Source organism: Myotis myotis, unplaced genomic scaffold, assembly GCF_014108235.1.
Source record: "Myotis myotis isolate mMyoMyo1 unplaced genomic scaffold, mMyoMyo1.p scaffold_m19_p_5, whole genome shotgun sequence".
In the NCBI taxonomy this organism is placed as follows: Eukaryota; Metazoa; Chordata; class Mammalia; order Chiroptera; family Vespertilionidae; genus Myotis; species Myotis myotis.
This window is the reverse complement of record NW_023416357.1, coordinates 32,741,552-32,762,219: the sequence shown is the minus strand read 5'-3', so window position 1 is coordinate 32,762,219 and position 20,668 is coordinate 32,741,552. Positions and strand designations below refer to the sequence as shown.

General features: G+C 35.3%; 1 protein-coding gene across 13 annotated transcripts in view; it reads right to left on the bottom strand.

Moving 5' to 3' along the window:
- Positions 1 to 20,668, bottom strand: part of IPO11 (importin 11) — a 162,215-nt gene that overhangs the window by 110,323 nt on the left and 31,224 nt on the right. For all 13 annotated transcript variants that reach the window (XM_036308397.1, XM_036308394.1, XM_036308396.1 and 10 more), the window contains 8 exons: positions 19,667 to 19,737; positions 17,586 to 17,778; positions 16,759 to 16,911; positions 15,212 to 15,255; positions 12,845 to 12,935; positions 10,105 to 10,152; positions 9,214 to 9,319; positions 4,926 to 5,052 (listed from right to left, as the gene is read on the bottom strand). In XM_036308397.1, coding sequence (XP_036164290.1) covers positions 4,926 to 5,052; positions 9,214 to 9,319; positions 10,105 to 10,152; positions 12,845 to 12,935; positions 15,212 to 15,255; positions 16,759 to 16,911; positions 17,586 to 17,778; positions 19,667 to 19,737 — 833 coding nt within the window. The remainder of the gene's footprint in view (positions 1 to 4,925; positions 5,053 to 9,213; positions 9,320 to 10,104; positions 10,153 to 12,844; positions 12,936 to 15,211; positions 15,256 to 16,758; positions 16,912 to 17,585; positions 17,779 to 19,666; positions 19,738 to 20,668) is intronic.

Genomic DNA, 20,668 nt, shown 5'->3' with positions numbered 1-20,668 from the left:
GCTAGGTGCCACCTCTGTTTGTCTAGACCAGCCTTGGGCAAACTACAGCCCCCCCTCGGGATCCAGCCCGTTTGAAATGAATAAAACTAAAAAAAAATAAGACCGTACCCTTTTATGTAATGATGTTTACTTTGAATTTATATTAGTTCACACAAACACTCCATCCATGCTTTTGTTCAGGCCCTCCGGTCCAGTTTAAGAACCCATTGTGGCCCTCTAGTCAAAAAGTTTGCCCACCCCTGGTCTAGACAGTGGTAGCTGAAACAACTCCCCCATTTATTATTATGTAAATCCTTGCTGATGGGCTAGTCTGCCTGTTGCAGGGGGTCACCTGCCTAAGGGCTATGCTATGGGTGCATCCCAGAATCAATAAAAGCTTGGTGAGGCCTGAGCACGGAAGGAAGTCCTTCCCCTTGAGTTGGACTTGCCCGCCTAGTCCCCCAATATTTCCAATTATCTCTTGTCTTTTCATTTTCATTTGTGTGCGGCTCTGCTCCCAGTTCCTGAACCCTGATCCACGCAGGACGTGGGAAGGAAACACTCAACAATCCATAAGAGGCACAAGAGCGGAAAGATAGGAGAATGTCAATGCACCTTGTGTAAAATACCTGTCCAGATACCAGCTGTACCTCTCACAGTGCATTCAGGATACCCTAGCAGTGGTTCTCAACCTTCCTAATGCCACGACCCTTTAATACAGTTCTTCATGTTGTGGTGACCCCCAACCATAAAATTATTTTCGTTGCTACTTCGTAACTGTAATTTTGCTGTTATGAATCGTAATGTAAATATCTGATATGCTCTATGTGTTTTCCGATGGTCACGACCCACAGGTTGAGAACCGCTGCATAGTCATGTACATACCACTAAAAATCTCATAGCTGCCTGACCACCTTGAAAATTCGCTATTTCTATGCTGGTAAACAACACAAAGATGACCATTTCTTTGCCTGATAGACAACTGCAGCACACCCTACCTCCAAACTGTAAATTTTCTGACTGAACCACAGTTTATATTTTAGATAACCTCTCACAAGGTTCAAAAAGTACACTAAAGCAATTTTTTTTAGTAATTTACTGCTTGTTTTATTGAAGGATCCACAAATAGCCCAAGTAACCCTTTTCAAAAATTACTTGTAATTTCCAAAATTGAAAAACATAATTGGCTGTGAACCTTACAACCTAAAGAAACCCAACATATATCAAATATACTGATTAAAGAATTATCTGGATCCCTAAGAAAAGGTTCCTCTGGCCTAAAATTAAGTCATTTTTACACTGATAATAGGATCCTCAAATATGAAACTTGCCATTAGCATTGCATCTGCTAAGAAACTTGTTCTAAGATAGATAGATGTAAAAGAGCATATAGAAGATGTTTTTTTAAAATGGATTTTTCAATAAAGCATTGTAGCACTGTTGTCCTATAAAAAACATAATGAAAATGGAACCTTACTTCACATCACATTCAAAAATAAATTCTAAATAGAATAAAGAACCAAGGGGGACAAAACCAGATATATTAAATAAGAAACAAATTAAAACAAAACAGAAAAAGAAAATCAGTAAATCTGCATTAAAATAAAAAATTTCTGATCAATAAAATGACAACAAAATGAGAGTGGAAAGATATAGGGAACCTGGCCAGGATGGCACAGTGGTTGAGTGTTGACCTATGAGCAAGGAGGTCACAGTTCGATTCCCAGTTAGGGTACACGCCTGCAATGTGCACTCGGTCCCCAGGAGGCAGCCAATCACCAATCAATGATTCTCTCTCATCACTGATATTTCTATCTCTCTCTCCCTTTCTCTCTGAAATAAAAATACATTAAAAAAATAGAGAGAGAGATTCAACTGCACTTTTAATGTTTTATTTCTTGAATAAAATATTTAAATATATATGAAAAATTAGTACAATGAAAATATGTGGGGAAAATATGGAAAACTGAATGGTGAGAATATAGGTGGTTTGTTATATTGGTCACTGAATTTTTCTCTTTTCTTGATATAATTCTTAACTTTTAAAAAGTAAAAAATTGCCCTAGCCAGTTTGGCTCGGTGGATAGAGCGTCGGCCTGCGGACTGAAGGGTCCCAGGTTCGATTCCGGTCAAGGGCATGTATCTTGGTTGTGGGAACATCCCCAGTGGGGGGTGTGCAGGAGGCAGCTGATCGATGTTTCTCTCTCATCGATGTTTCTAACTCTCTCTCTCCCTTCCTCCCTGTAAAAAAATCAATAAAATAAATTTTTTTTAAAAAGTAAAAAATTAAAAGCCTACCTTAAAGATGAATCAGAAATAAGCTTAAAGTAGCCATTATGCCTAGATCAAATTTTGGTTTTATAAAATTTGGATATTTCATACTAATAAGTCAAATTTCTAAAAACTGAGGAAAATTATAAAATTTCAAATAACCAAAAAATTCATTCAATTTGCATTATATTCCCTGAAATCAAATAATAATGTTAGACAACCACATCAAAGCTACAACTGAAAGACAAAACAAGTATCATCCAGAACCACGGGAAGCCTGGCTAAGTGGAAATTCTACAACTAGAAGGAAAGAGAAAAGCACATTGAAACTGGTAGGAGGTGTGGAGGAACAGAGGCGCACGTGGAAACAGGCTGGCAACTGGGTGCGCTGTTGTTTTTTCCAATGGGGTGGTGGTGGGGGGCGGGATACAAACTCCCGATTGCTCTGAACTCCAGTTCCCAGCGAGACTCTGGGAACCCAGACTCATACAGGGAGAAACTGGGCTGTCTGGCATCCAGCTGGAACACGGGGGCGGCTTTCTCACAGAGGTGCTTGAAGCGATCATTGTTCCTGCACTGGGCCACGGGACAAAGAGACCCTGGGACCTCTCTGAGGAAGAGCAGACTGGCAGCCATTGTGGTTTGCTCCGCCCTGATGATTCCCTGAGACACCACCCAAGCTGTGAGAAGAGGCTTTTGCATATGAATTGCCTGTTCTTTTGCAATCTAAAACCTAACAAACTGCTGCTGGATCAAAGAGCGCCAAAGCTTCCAAAAGAAGCAGCCTGCATTGATTCACAGCTGGGCCTCATCTGGGCACTTCCAAACCCCAAACAAAGAGGAGGAATATGCAGATCTCTCTATAGCTCCTGCTGGGTAGCCTCAGGCAGTGGCTGACTTTGCACCTCCTTGGAGATCCAAGAGCCAGTATACCCAGTGGTCAGAGTGAAACCATACCAGAGAAAAACTCTTCACATCCATAAGCGACACACTCAGGGAGCAGACTCAGTGTGCACCAAAGCCCCACTGAAGCAAGTCCTGCTCCATAAAGGTGTCTCCAGCACAGCAGTTCTCCCATTGTAGACACAGATGGTCCTAACAGCCAACTGGCCTGGTGGTCAATTCCTCCCAGTGATACCAACAGCAATCAAGGCTTAACTACAACAAGACTGTGCACACAGCCCACAAAGGGGTGTACCAAGAGTGTCCACCTCAGGTAATTAGGGAGGCTGAGCCACTGGGCCCTATAGGACACCTAGCACACAAAGCCACTCTATCAACATTTTGGAAAGCTGCCAAAATGTGGAGACAAAGAAACAGGTCACAAACGAAAGAAATGGAGGAAAGCAACCTACTGGATATAGAGTTCAAAACCACAGTTATAAGGTTACTCAAGAATCTTCTAGAAACCTCTGAGAAATTTAGTGAGACCCTCAAGGATATGAAAAAGGACCAATTAGAAATTAAGCATACACTGACTGAAATAAAGAATATTATACAGAGTTCCAACAGCAGACTAGAGGATCGCAAGAATCAAGTCAAAGATCTGAAATACGAAGAAGCAAAAAACACCCCACCAGAAAAGCAAAAAGAAAAAAGAATCCAAAAATACGAAGACAATGTAAGGAGACTCTGGGACAGCTTCAAGCGTACCAACATCCGAATTATGGGGGTGCCAGAAGAAGAGAGAGAGCAAGATATTGAAAACCTATTTGAAGAAATAATGACAGAAAACTTCCCCTACCTGGTGAAAGAAATAGACTTACAAGTCCAGGAAGTGCAGAGAACACCAAAAAAGAGGAATCTAAAGAGGACCACACCAAGACACATCATAATTAAAATGCCAAGAGCAAAAGACAAAGAGAATCTTAAAAGCAGCAAGAGAAAAACAGTTTAGTTACCTAAAAGGAAGTACCCATATGACTGTCAGCTGATTTCTCAACAGAAACTATACAGGCCAGAAGGGAGTGGCAAGAAATATTCAAAGTGATAAATAGCAAGAACCTACAACCAAGAGTACTCTACCCAGCAAAGCTATCATTCAGAATTGAAGGTCAGATAAAGAGCTTCACAGATAAGAAAAAGCTAAAGGAGTTCTCACCACCAAACCAGTATTATATGAAATGCTGAAAGGTATCTTTTAAGAAGAGGAAGAAGAAGAAAAAGGTAAAGATACAAATTATGAACAACAAATACACATCTATCAACAAGTGAATCTAAAAATCAAGTGAATAAATAATCTGACGAAGAGAATAAACGGGTGAACAGAATAGAATCAGGGGCATAGAAAGGGAGTGGACTGACAATTTTGGGGGGGAAGGGGTGTGGGAGGTAAGGGAAGAGACTAGACAAAAATCGTACACCTATGGACGAGGACAGTGGGGGGGTAAGAGCATGGGGTGGGGTGGGAACCAGGTGGAGGTGAGCTATGGGGGGAAAAAGGAACAACTGTAATAATCTGAACAATAAAGATTTATTAATAAAAAATAATACTAATGTTAAACTTTCATGAAACTATCAGAGATAAAGATATACTCTATCAGTGTCCTCTGATGTTATAAAATTTATGGAGTCCCAGTCTAAAAATATATATAAACAATTTCTCAATTTGAAGTTTAACATAGGTTAAAATTATAATAAACTTATAACTCTTTTAAGACATTGAAACAACATACCACTAAGTCTTGGTCTTGAAGTAAGTTACAAATTGCCTCATATAACATGGGTCTTAAGTCAGACTTGAATTTCACAGAAACCCACTGACCGATGAGCCAAATCACCCTGCGTCGCAATGGCTTATACCTAGATAGGAAAAAATAATTAAATTAGAATGTTAAATATTTTAAGAAATCTATTTCACTCAGCATATTTCATCGTTTAAATATAAAATAGTATAATATAAAGCAACCTACATTCTTATGCAAAAGATTTAAAGCTACTTCTAAATGTACCTCAGTACAAATCCTAATAATAAAGCACTGGTTAAAAAATTTAAAACTTCTTAGGCAGATATACTATAAATCTGATTATTTTGTTTTAAAGAACTATAACCTAGATATGGACATAAAAAACATGTCTGGGGATTTTAAGATGGCGACAGAGTAGGTGGGTCTTTCTTTGTACCCCCTCCCAGAACCAAAGTGGAAATAAAACTAAATTGGGTAACATTTAGCCTAAATTACCAACTGAAGACTAGCTGAAGAGGAGACTTTTAACAAGGAAGGGCAGAAAGCAACTAGAGACTGGTAGGAAGGGCGGGATCATGAGAGGAGCATGAGTATATGGAACAGACTGACCAATGTCGGAATGGAGAGGGAGACTATATAAAGGAAGGTGAAGATATTAGCTAAAGAACATATATGCATAGCCCATGGACACAGACAATAGTGTGGAGAGGGCCAAGGTAAGGGGGACAGGGACTGGGTAGAAGTGGCAAAGGGGGAAAAGATGGGGAATATCTGCAATAGTGTCAACAATATAAAATTTAAAAAATATATAAGGTGTCCCAAAAAATATATACACACTTTTAACAGCTGATAACTCACTTAATTTTGAAAATGAAGTGTATATTAACGACTTTATAATCATTCAAAGTGTGTATATCAGCTAATAATTCACTTAATTTTGAAAATGAACTATATGTTAATAAACATTGACTTTATAAATCATTAAAAGTGTCTATACATTTTTGTCGGGACACCCTGTATAATTAAAAACAAAAAACAAGTCCATTTCTGTTCCTCAAGCAACCAAAAACAGTTATTTGAAATAGGCATAACTAGCTAATATCCCAAACCCTAAGAATAGTGAAGCCCAATGAGTAATAAAAGCACTCCTGTTTTTCAATTCCAATTCTGTTAATCACCTAAATATTATATTTCTAAAAATGTGAGAGATTTCTAGGCTTATAGAAATACTATATAAATTTAACATTGATTTCAGCTAAACTCTTTAATTTTGTTAATGGTGTTCCACTACAGAATTTGACTCAGATTATCAAAAAATAATGATTTATATTTTAAAAGTTGTAGAACATTTGCAGTAACATGTACATACATTTATTTTCTATGGTTATCTTTGCCAAAGGATATGACAGTCTTTAGGCAGTGATAAAAATCACAAAGCTATAATTATAATCAACTGCATCTAAGAATTTCATCCACAAAGTCTCTTCTTGATAGTATAATAAATCATAGTTACAAAATATTTACTTCTGGGTGTAAATGGAAAAAGCGAATGAATATATCACATTTTTAAGAAAATTACAATCTTATAAGATGATCAATCACATAGAATTACTCATCAAAGATGCAAAATGTGTAAGTATCCCTGCCCTCAAAAACTTTATCATACACCTAAAAGAATTAAAGAATGCAAAGCTCTATACTAAAATTTCAGAAAAGAAAAAGAGAACACTGGGAAGAGGGAGATGAGATCTGAACAGATTTTAAGATATAGAGTATTCTGGGCAAAAAGCTGGAAAAAAATGCCAGTTCAATGGATATGAACTGTTTGAAGAAAGTTAGAGGTGGAAGTAAACAACACTTTTATAGAGTTAATGAAGGAACCACAGAACCATCAAATTTGGACTGATATCTTTAAGATTACCACATTCAACATTCTATTTCAGATAAAAAGAATAAAATTTTGAAAAGTCAAATTGCAAGATCATAGTCACTTCTGGGCAGAATTAAGATTGGGGGTCAGCCTGGCCGGTGTTGTTTAGAGCATCAACCTGTGAACCAGGAGGTCATGGTTTGATTCCTGGTCAAGGCACATGCCTGGGTTGCAGGCTCTATCCCCAGTGTGAGGTGTGCAGGAGACAGCCAATTAATGATTCTCTCTCATCACTGATGTTTCTATCCCTCTCTCCCTCTCCTGTCCTCTCTCTGAAATCAATAAAAACATACTTAAAATACAAAAAGATTAGGGGTCAGTTTGCTCCTCAAAGTGTGGTCCTTGGACCAGCAGCATCATTATCCTGGAAGCATGATAGAATCACACAAACTGACCCATACCTCTACCCATAAGCTAAACCAAAACCTGAATTTTTAACAAGATCATCAGATGATCCATATACACATTAAAGTTTGAGAAACACTGATCCATATCAGCTCTGACCCAAAAGAAATAGAATGCAAGCCAGTGTATAATTTTTGGTACCACACTAAAGTAAAAAGAAAGAAGTGAAATTTTTTAGTATTTTTATCTCAATACATCTGAAATATTATCATTTCAACATATGATCAATACCTATTTTATATTGGTATTTAATTTTTAATTAATTAAAATTAATTTCCTCAATTGCACCAAGTACATTTCAAGTCCTCAATAGCCACATATACTAGCTACTGTACTGGACAGCACAGGTCTAGACTAAATAGCCTCTAGGGCAGTGATGGCAAACCTTTTGAGCTTGGCGTGTCAGCATTTTGAAAAACCCTAACTTAACTCTGGTGCCGTGTCACATATAGAAATTTTTTGATATTTGCAACTATAGTAAAACAAAGACTTATATTTTTGATATTTATTTTATATATTTAAATGCCATTTAACAATGAAAAATCAACCAAAAAAATGAGTCTGCGTGTCACCTCTAACATGCGTGTCATAGGTTCACCATCACTGCTCTAGGGTGTAAGGACAATCAAACTGCACATTTGTTTCCCTGCTGAAGACTTTCTCTCTATCAAAGCCTCACTAGCTCCCTGAGAGCAGAATCATCACAATCCATCTTATTAACCACTGGCTCTACAGGAAATGGCAAATTCCAAATGTTGAAAATATTTGTTGCCCTAGCCAGTTTTGCTCAGTGGATAGAGCATCGGCCTGGGGACTGAAGGGTCCTGGATTCAATTCCAGTCAAGGGCACAGGCCCAGGTTGTGGGCTCAATCTGCAGTAGAGGGTGTGCAGGAGGCAGCAGATCAATGATTCTCTTTCATCACTGATGTTTCTCTCTTTCTCTCCCTCTCCCTTCCTCTCTGAAATCAATAATGTATGTATATATTATATATGTATACATATATAATATATACATATATATTATTTAATAATATAATCAATAATATATTTATATATATTAAAAAATATTTGTTGACTTAATAAATGATTGAATAATTGAATGAATGAATAAGTAGCTACTTACTGATCAAAATTACTTTAAAAGTACCTCCAGATCTACAATTCTATGGGTGTAAATATTCATAAAATGATCCATATATGGATGGCCTTCTTATTCACTCATTAATGTAGTCAAGAAATGTTAACTGATGTATAACTATATTCTAGACATTCTGATGGGCACTACATCTACAAAAATAAATAACCAAACTGAACATTTCAAAACAAGAAAAAAGTCTCTTGCAATCTTTTTTTAAGCCTATAATATTAAGCTAAGAAAACATTTATAAAAACTATATAAGACCGCTTACCTTCAAATTTACTCACTCAAGTACCCAAAATTAAAATAATTAGGCAAATACTTAAATGTGTCCAAATGCATTTTGCCATTGTATCTTCACATCCTACTGTACCCTCTCTCAAGATTTGTAGCATGATTTGTGTGATCTCATCCTTTCCTTCTAACTTTGGTTAGACTACTTCTGACACTAGACCTACCCCTTTGCTAGGTCTCCAAATCATTTCCTTTCATACATATTTTCTTCCTATAATTCGGAGACCTCCAGTTCCCTAAACTTTGTTTAAAATTTCATCTTTCCTATACAAACTATCTTATCTAATATCAAATACTTCATAAATACTGCAATTCACATTTGAAATAAAAAAACATAATAACAAACTGTTTTGCTTGTACATAAAGTTCACAGGTCTTATTCCTTTCTACACTAGACACTATCAGCTAAGACATAACATGAATTTTTTAAAGCAAATTTTCTGCTTTATCTTCATGAGAAAATCACTATGGTAAAATAAGTGTATAATGAACACAGTTTTATACTTGCCTATTGTGAGTGACTTGTAATTCTGGAAGAAGCTGGTTTTTAAACCACTGATCAAAATCAACACTGTCAAACAGCTCAAAAGCCGCTAATCCAACAGCATTATACACTAAGGAGAAGATTTAAGAAAAAAATTTAAATATCAAATACTGAGCCAAATGCAAGTGCCCTTAGAAGAAACTTAGTGTTAGGAACTACTTGGAAACATGTGATGTGTTAATAAAGGGAAATGTAAAATATGTTAATCATAAAAATTATGTAAATAGTCATTTTAGAAACATTAAGCATTAAGTTACTTTATTCTGTTTTTCCTAAATAGTCTTAGTGCTTTCAAACAGAAAATTACACTTATTTTAAAATATTTAAGTCAAAGTATAAAAATTATAGAAGAGCATCTGCTTCCAAATGAGTACCAATGTTTTATGATCTGATCCCTACTTATTCTCTCTCCAGTCTCATCTCTCACAAACCCCTTAACTTCTATGTTTCAATTAAGCTGAAATACTCCCAGTTCAAAACATAACTGTGCTCGCTCCTTTTCCCTTTTGTACATGCTCCTGCTTCTGCCTGTACAGTCTTCCCACACCACTCTCTCCTCTGCTAACTCCCACTTATTCTTGTGTTCTCATATTACACTTCTTTAGGGTCTTTTGCAATACACACCAAAACTACTGTGTTTTTTTCACAGTACTACCTAACTATCACCTACTTTAGCATTAACCAACTGGCACTATGTTATAATCAGTTGTCTGCTTGCTTGGTTATCTCCCCACCAGATAGTTACAATATTTTAGGTACCCTTATATCCTAACTCCCAGCATAACACCTGCCACAAAACAGACATATTATCTACTGAAGAAAGAAATGTTTCTAAACCACTTTAGTTTAACATACCAGCATCTTTGATTAATAGTGCATTCATATCTTCCACATTAGTGGGCCCTGAAAAAATAAGTATCAGTAAAAGTAAATAAAATTAGTTATTAATAAATATTTTATTTAAACTCAATTTGTTAGTTTCTTGATTCAGTTAAGCACAATATATTTTATAATATTAAATATACATACAGGTGTTTAGGGAAAGTCGAAGTTTTGTTATCATCACCATTAGAGAACACAGGTACATATAAGGCCACATTGCAATTTAAAAAACACATAACATATAACATTTATAAAATTTTATATCAAGCAACAATGCAGAAAAATATATGCCACACATTGCTAACTATTGTATTCTACCTGATTATATAAGAAAATTCTTAAATTTAAAAAATATGAGTCTCCCTCCCCCTAAAAAGAACAAGAATGGGAAATCAACACAGTACACTCTAAACATTAAAAAAAAAACAGGTTATGAAAGTGACAATAAAATGAAAAGTTCAAATGTGAAACTTTAGAATATAAAGTTGGCAGTCAATGCAATACCATCCAGAAAAGAGAATGCCATGGTAAAGACATGAAAAACAGTTTACTTAATAAGTACATTTCTTCAGAATAGCAAGATTTCTAACAAGTTTATCAAAGCTTTTTCTGCTCTTAAATATGAATTCCTAAGCTCACTAGTCTAATAAGATACAATAAATACTGCCCTAAATAATCAGATTAGTCCACAACTAGAAAAAGAACTCTGAAATCAATGAAAACCTTACCAGCATCCAGCAACTTATTAGAGTGTAACCTAAATAGATTATCCACTTCCCTTCAGTGGTTTAAAAAAATAAAATGGATAGGAGAAAACAGAAAAAATGTTCCAAGCTCAACAGAAAAGGTAACTGAAACGGTATAAATGTTATTGAATTTTAAAATCTGTAACCCTGCATTAAGAAATTAGTAAATAACTGTACATTAGATATCAAAATATATTTTCATTTTCATATGAAAACACAATTAACACTCAAATTATTTTTAAAAATTACCACAGTAAAACTTGGCTGATAGCTCATTTTTCCCTCAGTTTATAATTTAAGCAGAAACACTCTATTAATTTTTGGGGGGTAACAAAAGGCTAAAAAGTGAGCTATCCTCTAACTACTACAAACAAGATCAGGAATCTCCTTCCCTACAGAGATTACCTTGTTATTTTCTGACATCACCATTTACTCAATCCTTGATCCCTTACACAGGGGTCCTCAAACTTTTTAAACAGGGGGCCAGTTCACTGTCCCTCAGACCATTGGAGGGCCGGACTATAGTTTAAAACAAAACTATGAACAAATTCCTATGCACACTGCACATACCTTATTTTGAAGAAAAAAACAAAACGGGAACAAATACAATATTTGTATTTGCATGTGGCCTGTGGGCCGTAGTTTGAGGACCCCTGCCTTACAATGTGATTCGTAGCCTAACCAATCAAATAATCTATTGTCTCAAAGATTCTGCTGCCTTCTTTCCTCTCACAGCACTGGACACTTCTGACATGCTCTTCTCCAGGGTTTACCCTCATCCTTCTCTTTTTATCTCTGCGATAGTTTCTAACCCAGCTTTGATGCAGGGCCTCCATGTCCTCATATTCCTAAAGATGAAAGCCTTAGGTTCTGTCCTTGAACGTATTTTCTTCTCCCAAGGTTCCTTATATACAGTCCAAAAGGAAAGCTCTCTCTCTAACCATTACTAAAAGCTGCTTTCCCTGTCATTAAGACTCTAACATTCAGGATCATTTCTGATCACTTTCCTTTGGCTAGTATAGTCAATTAGCTGCCAAAAGTCAATGTATAAACAAATAGTTACTGAATGTGCCAGGCCCTGGGAATAATGTGTGAACAAAACAGATGTGATCAATGCCCCCTCCCTGAATGTAGAGCATAGCAGAAAAGTCAAAAATGACAAATCCCTGTTAATAGTTAAATAATTAATTTCTCGTGTACAAAGTATAATGCTAAAAATTTCATCACTTTTTTTTACTTTTTTATTGTTGACACTATTACAGATGTCCCCCATTTCCCTCTCCCCTCCCCTTTGCCCACTTCCACCAGCCCCTGCCACCCCTCCCCCAGCTTTTACCACTCTGTTGTCTGTGTCCATGGGCTATGTGTGCTCTTTGGCTACTCTCCTCCCCTTCTTTTATCCAGTCCTCCCCCACTGCCCTCTGACCTCTGTCGGACTGTTCCATACATCCATGCCTCTGGTTCTTTTTTGTTATCAGTTTATTTTGTTCATTAGATTCCACATATAAGTGAGATCACATGGTATTTGTCTTTCTCTGACTGGCTTATTTCATTTAGTATATAATCTCCAGGTCTCATCATTCTCTTTTAAATCCAATACCTTCTCCCAATTCCCACGGCCACTATTCTGAGGCTAACATTTATTATTTTAACCTTTTCTCACACCTCTTGTCACAACATGCTTCAAATGGACTATTTCCACAAGCAATACACTTAATTGCCTGCAATTTTGCTTTTGTTGTTAGGTTTACAATAGCAAAATCTATCATATTCAAGGCCTATCCAAGGCCTCCTTTTGTGAACTGTCCACACTTGTTCTCTATCCCAGAGACCACCCTTCAGAAAAGAACACATTTGGTTTTTCTCAAGTTCCTATCTTTATATGACTTAGGAAATTAGGCACTACACATAATGTTTAATTAAACATTAACCAATAAATAAATCAAAGTATCAAAAATATACCTCACCTTGAAGTCTTTGCATCATTTCTAGAAGTACAGGAGTAAGAGTCTGATTATATTCATGGAATATATCTATAAATAGTACTTCAGTGCAAGGCTGAAGAGGAAAAAATTTTTTAACAAAAACAATGGTATATTAAACTGATTAATTCTAAAATAAAGCAAAGAGTAGTCATTCTTAAGATCCTAAACCTCTTAGTGGTTTCCAATTCTTAGTGTTTCTTTAAAAAAGTAGATTAATATTTTTTATAATTTATAATTTATAATTTATAAATTATAATAATTCATAACACATAGAAAGTTTATTTCACTATTTCAATCATTTAGCATTATGCAATCAAAAATATAAAACTACACAGAGGAAATAATTTACATTTGTAATTAATAATTCTTTAAATTAAAAAAGTAATCTGGAGCCACATTAATTTAAAGATTCAGTACTATAAAATGACTATACAGCAATTAATGTGTTATAAATTACATATTTTCTTAACAATGGCATAAACCAACAATTCATGAGTTCAATTCACCAGAGTAGTATTTCTTTAAATATAAACGTTAGCAGAAGTCACAGTGTTAGCTACATAATATGAATGATTCATTTTGATTCTTAAAGTACTAAATCACTAGATGTTTCATAAGATGAGAAAATTATAATTAAATGTTGACAGCACTGTGCTTTATGTTAAAGAATCACACACACATATAAACACTAAAATGACAGATGGAATGAGTGTCATTTCAGATATTTGCTTCAAAATAATCCAATTGGGGAGGGAGGATGTATTTATATGAAACAAGTCTATCCATGAGTTGGATAACTGATAAACTAGGTTTTGGACTCAGAGGGTTCATAATATTATACTATATTTTAATATAAAATTTTTCTTAAAAGAAAGTTTAAGTAATATTAAAGCAGAAAATTATTTAAAATATTTTAAAGCACTAGCTAGGCCTGGCCAGATAGCTCAATTGGTTAGAGCATTGCCCTGATATGACAAGGTTTTGATTTTGATCTCCAATCCGGGCTCATACAAGAACTAAAATAAATGAATGCATAAAAATGTGAAACAACAAATCGACATTTCTCCCTTCCTCTCTTTAAAATAAGTAAATAAAATTTTTAAAAAATTTTAAAGCACTAATAATTTGTCTGATTTACAATCTTTGTGGTTTTCTATGTACGTTTATGAAACTAATACAATATACATTTTTAGAAAAATAACTGCAAATTATGTAAACACAAGTCTTTATAATAAGAATAGTTCAAAGACCACATTTGATAAATTTTCCTCAAATGTTGGCCATATCAATAAATTTATGTTTAACTTTTTTTAATGGATTTCAATGAGGAAGGAGAGGGAGAGAGACAGAAACATCAATGATTAGAGAGAATCATCAATTGGCTGCCTCCTGCACATCCACCCATGGGAATTGAGCCCAAACCTGGACATGTGCCCTGACCAGGAATCAAGCCATAACCTCCTGGTTAATGGATCGATGTTCAACCACCGAGCCACACTGGCCAGGCAATAAATGCATGTTTAAAAAGCATTCTATAACTAAAAGCAATGGACTGGTCTCTGAAATCAATTACACCAGGTGGTAAGAGAAATAACATACCAACAGAAGTTTTACAATTACTGAAATACTTCAGAGGAAATATAAAATGATTATAACCAAAAAAAGATAGCTTTCACTTTAAAAAAGACCTCGTAATTCTGCAATGACAACTATTTCCCAATCAATTTGACTGCAAAGTGAAGAAAAATTCAGTTCACATACTGCCAATTTAACCAAAAATAGATTTTTTCAGATTAAAGTTCATCACTTTACAGTTAAAGTTCCTCTTGTTGTCAGTGAGAAACAGCTCTTCCGTGGGAGCTCAAGAAAAGCTATCAAGGATGCAGATTGTGATGTGGCAAGGTGGTTTATTTATGATGTAATATCAACAGAGTTTGCCTCCTGGCTTCCCAATGTCCCATCTCTCTCCGTCCTGCCATGGAAAAAGTCCAAGCTCATCTTCAACAAGGCAAAGGCAAAGGCAGTACCCAGGTTTCTGTTTCAAATTCCTTGGGAGCCCCAGGTGGCTATTAGATCCACATGGTTGAGGCACTCCTTTGATTTTGTACCAAAAATAAAGCTTGCCACCAAATCTCATCCTCTCTGTGGGTCCCTGGAAATGCTTTTCCTTGTGACACCACAAAAACTCCATTCCCACCAGCAACATTCTCAAATATAGGTTATTATAATTATGAATACCTTATCTGTCCCACTTAATGCTTGGAATCTTCAAAAAAGTTTCGTTCTCTACTAACAGTTAATAGAAGTATTAAGCTTTTCCTATCAATTTTTCTTTCAACCAACACTTACCCTCAAACTGTATTTCCAAGAATCCCCTCCTGTTTCTTCCACTGCTGCAATTAAAATATGACAAATAATGCTCTCCAGAAATGCAATAATGATGTTTCAAAAATTTCAGTTTGGAAAACAAAGATTTTAAATAATATGAGTTTAATATTTCTGTGAATTGTTTTAAACATAACACTGAAAGCAAACCCTTGGGGACACAAGGTCTAACAGATTTCTTTACTAGAAGCTACAGATTATATCTGTGTACATTACAGTCACCTATCCTGTGCTTTCATCCATAAGCATTCTCTCACTTTCATTAAAATTCTGGCCCTGGCCAGTTTGGCTCAGTGAATAGAGCATCGGCCTGTGAACTGAAGGGTCCCAGGTTCAATTCCGGTCAAGGGCACGTGCCTGGGTTGTGGGCTCGATCCCCAGTGGGGGACTTGCAGGAGGCAGCCAATCAATGATTCTCTCTCATCATGGATGTTTCTATCTCTCTCTCCCTCTTCCTTCCTCTCTGAAATCAATAAAAATATATTTTAAAAAATTCTGTGCAGAGGAAAGCTCAAAGTACTTGTCCCTTCCAGAATACCTAATATCACCTGATAAACTATCACTACAACCCTAAGAATCATTTCATTTGGTACAATAATCATGTTTTACAAGTAAAAAGAATTAGTGACATTTTCCATAAATGTCCTACATTTAAAGTAAAATACTTCAGGGACTTTTAAAAATATGGGATTCAGTGTTACATGTTATAATATTATATATTGTACATAGAAAAGGCAATATGAAACATTAAGATTTTAGCTAAGAGAAAAGGCAAAAACAAAAAGGAATGCACTGTACAGTGTAGTTGTATTTTTATGAACTAAAATTGTTTTTAAATGACAAAGGAAGATAAGTCTTCCAAAATGTTTAAAACATTCTTAAAATATTAGGAAACTTATGTGTATAACTACACAAAGGCACTCAGGCAACGAGATCAGTAGAGGCTAAAATCTAGCCTATGTCTGACCATAACTAAAGTAATTCACAGATACTTGATTAAGTACTCAATTCCTCGATTTTCTAAGCAAGGACTTTGGCAGATTTATTCTCTCGATCTACTATTAAAATTCAAATAGACAAAAAGATCTACAAATTTCACATTGTAATAACTTTGATGATTAAAAATATTTTAATCATCAAAAAACTAATTTAAAATTAAAATTTAAATAGGTAACCTATTCAGCAATTCAGAAATTTTTATCTCCAAATTTCTTTCTGGAGTAAATATTTCTAAAAAAAATAATGGAATGAATCACAAAGGAGAAACTGACAGGCAGTTAATTTTATATTTTGTTTCAAACTACATGATACATCCATAATACCTAAAAATTTAAAAACTCTCTTTCTGGAGAAAAATTCTATGTATTTGAACAACTCATTAAAAACCAAGATTCTCAAATCAAAAGTGGTATACAGTATTAAAAAACAATCTATACCTATAATTAAATAGATGGTATCTACTTATGAAAAGGGGAGAAAAGCCATGGGAAAACTAAAGAACTGATTCTTACTAAAGCCTTCTGGGTCTTCTTCCCACATTGTCAATTCTTCTTCAGTTAACAGAAAATAATGAGAGACTAATCTTCTACAAATCTCTGTTAAAGTGGGATATGTGAAGAATGCCATCTTAATCTTATGAGCTTCAAGGGTTTCAGGGCTGCTATCTAGAAAAATAAATTTCCAAGTTAATTGTACAGATAAAATTCTACCCAAGTAGAATTATATACCAAATTTTAAAATACACCCTAAGGGGAAAAGATACAGTGGTATATAAATTTTCATTTTCATTATGGACAAACCACAAAAACACTCTTTCTTCTGTTCACACGAGTCTTGCTTCTTTGTTACCACTATAGCTTGTGCACTATCATGCTATATTATCACACCACACTGAAGTGACTTGTTTCTCGCTCTCCCCTACAAGATTTCCTCCTCTTGGTACACATACACATGATGAATTCTAAGTAATATAACAAATAGCATAGCCTATCTGGAAGTAACCTCTTATAAAATAAAGTCAGAGAAAAATTTTAATTATACCAATAAATACAGCCTACAACATGAGCTGCAGTGGTTACTGTAGTACTTTAATCTTAAAGTCCCTGGGCTTCCACTGATCTTCTATTGTACTACAAAGACAGCTTACTAAATGCATAGTATGGTTTTTTTTAAAGCTGGCATTCACATAAGACTCTAATTCTTATCTCTATTTCATGTCGCAGCAACATTTTATCTTTCAGACTTCATAAAATTCAAAGAAATTACATAAAAGTGCATTTATTTCACACTTCAATTACAGTAAGAAAATGAAAAAGTAAAACTACCTGTAAAGCATTACCTTCAAAATTTTTGGATGGCTTATAAGCATAATTTTTGACAATCATCTTAATCAGATTCATGCATTGGACAATGAATCGTTCAAATGTAACCCCTTCACCAACTTCTGTAAATACATAGCTTACAGAAAATTCCAGAGATCTCTGAATTAGAGGAGTAAATGAAAAGGGATGCTGATCCAAAAAGTCCAAAAGCTATAAAGAAAATTAAAATATATTTTTCCCAAATTAATATAGGCATATAATCATCCATAAGTACAACTCATGCAGTTTCACATGTAATATGTATGTCGCACACATAATATACTTCCTGAGTTGCATCATATAATGTGGATTATATCAGATATCTTAATTAGAACTTTCTTATTATTTCTAGTATAGAGTTCAAAATAGACCTAATTCATACTTAATTTGTTAATAATGGTTAAATATAAAAAACCAATAATAATGGCTAAATATAATACAAAAGGAATAAGTATATACAAAACAGGCCTTTAAAAAGTACAGTTAGGCCCTGACCGGTTTGGCTCAGTGGATAGAGCATTGGCCTGTGGACTCAAGGGTCCCGGGTTCGATTCTGGTCAAGGGCATGTACCTTGGTTGCAGGCACATACCCAGTAGGGAGTGTGCAGGAGGCAGCTGATCGATGTTTCTCTCTCATCTATGTTTCTAACTCTCTATCCCTCTCCCTTCCTCTCTGTAAAAAATCAATAAAATATATTTTTTAAAAAATAATAAAAAGTACAGTTAGTCCTGACTTAAGATCATTAATACAGGTTCTGAGAAATAACAAACAAAACCCATTTACCATAGGTTAACTGATAAAAACAAGAGTTAAGCTGCAGCATCTCATCATTATAATGAGACAACACTGAACAAAATGACATTATTCGAGGACTTGCTATAACAAATAAAAGCAAAAAATAAATTTTCCTGCATTTCTTACATGAACTATATTTGATGCATTAAATAGTTGATGAGGGAGATTTCTTCTTTATAGAAGAACTAGAGGCCCAAAGCACAAAATTTGCACACTGGTAGGGTCCCTAGCAGCTAGCGGCTGCTGGCTGTTGGCTGCGGGCCAAGTACTCCCTCCCTTCCCCTGGCCGGCCCCGCTGCCGGTCAAACTCCTGGACGAACTCCCCACTGAGGGGACAATTTGCATACTATGCTTTTATTATATAGGATTCCAGCTAATAAATGTAAAGGGGATCATAGAATGCCATCATTTTGTAACCCCTTATCAAACGAATCTAGGCCATGATCACCACTGGCTGCAAAAATCAATAAGGAAAAGACTCTGAGAAGTTTTATAATGGAATAGAGGTCCAGTGCACAAAATTTGAGCACTCAGGGAGGGGTGCCTCAGCCCAGATTGCGAGATGGCGCAGGCCATGCTGAGGGACCCCACTGGTGCACGATTGGGGCCGGGGAGGGATGCAGGAGGATAGCCAGCAGTGGAGGGACAGTGGGAGGACTCCAGGGCATGTCTCTCAATCCCAATCGGCCAGACCCCAGCAGCAAGCTAACCTACTGGTCAGAGCATCCATCCCCTGGTGGTCAGTGTACGTCATAACAAGTGGTTGAGAAGCCTTAGCATATCATTAGCATATTACACTTTGATTGGTTGAACAGACGGCTGGACACTTAGCATATTAGGCTTTTATTATACAGGCTAGCTCAGTAGATGTTCAATATGATGCTAATCGGTCATTTGACTTCCTAATATTATATTGCCTTCTACATTTTATCTACATCCTGCTCAGCTGCACTATCTTATCTCTGCTTTTTCTAATGGACCTGAGAATAATGAGCTTTAGAGGAATCAACTTCTCTAATATTTTATTAAAATAGAGTTTTTACAACAAGGTGAGTCATTCAGTATAATTTATGGTATATAAATTTAATTATTATAGGCTTCAAGATAGAAAGGTGTTTTTCTCCTCAATTTTCCTATAAACAGAAAATAAGTCACTAAACACTAAAGTCAAAATGTATGCTTACAAAAACATAACTTTCCTTACTAAATGTTCATATGTATATTTTATTTGAAAAACACAATTAAGATAAAAAGAAAACTTACCACTTTAGTAAAAAGAATAATGGTCTTTTCCAGTTTATCTCTAAATACAGTATCTGTATCTACATTTCTACCTGTTAAAAATACATTTCAAATATTAGTACAAGTTTATAATATTCTATAAATTCACAACTAAGACAATGATTAAACTTTTAGGAAAAATATTGTCATGTATTTTTGGGTATTTTGCATTAAGAATTCATTATTGTGCACTCCCGACTCTAAACAAATTAACCATAAAAACAAAGTTTTTATAAAGCAATACCAAGATTTGCACTTAAGAGACACAGTAATCCTCAGTGCTGTATTTCACAAAATTAATTCTAAAATACAAACTAAACCCATTTTAAAGTAAAAGGGTAACAACTTTATACATGAATCATGAGTCCCATTTTCAAGATCTAAATTAGCCATAGTTGAAATACTTGTCAAGCAGCACTAAGTAAAAGCAAAGCATTCAAAAATTAGCACATACTCATTATTTTTCCTATATCACTAACCATTTTTTTCTGATAATTTCCCTGGCAAATAATAAATTTTTGTATATTCAGAATAATGTCCATCAGCCCATTAACTACTCTGCTCTCGAATCAAACTCTTCATATTCTGCCTCCTCTAATTCTCTTCTACTTCCCCCATGGAGACGGCCAAAAAAAACCCCACCATTTTTAGAAAAATAAACTACATTATATGAATTCTCTTATTCATCTTTGCATGCACAGTACCCAGAACAGTGACTGGCAATAGACTCAACAATGTTTTTACTAAACTGAAAAGACTGACATGAAAAAAATCAGTAACTCCTTAAAGTTGAGTACACTAAGATATCTTCTCAGGATAGTAAGTCCTCAAAAATACACACATACAGCCCTAGCCAGTTTGGCTGAGTGGATAGAGCATCGGATCGTGGACTTAAGGTCCCAAGTTTGACTCTGGTCAAGGGCACATACCTTAGTTGCAGGCTCAATCCCTGGCCCTGATCGGGACGCATGCGGGAGGCAACCA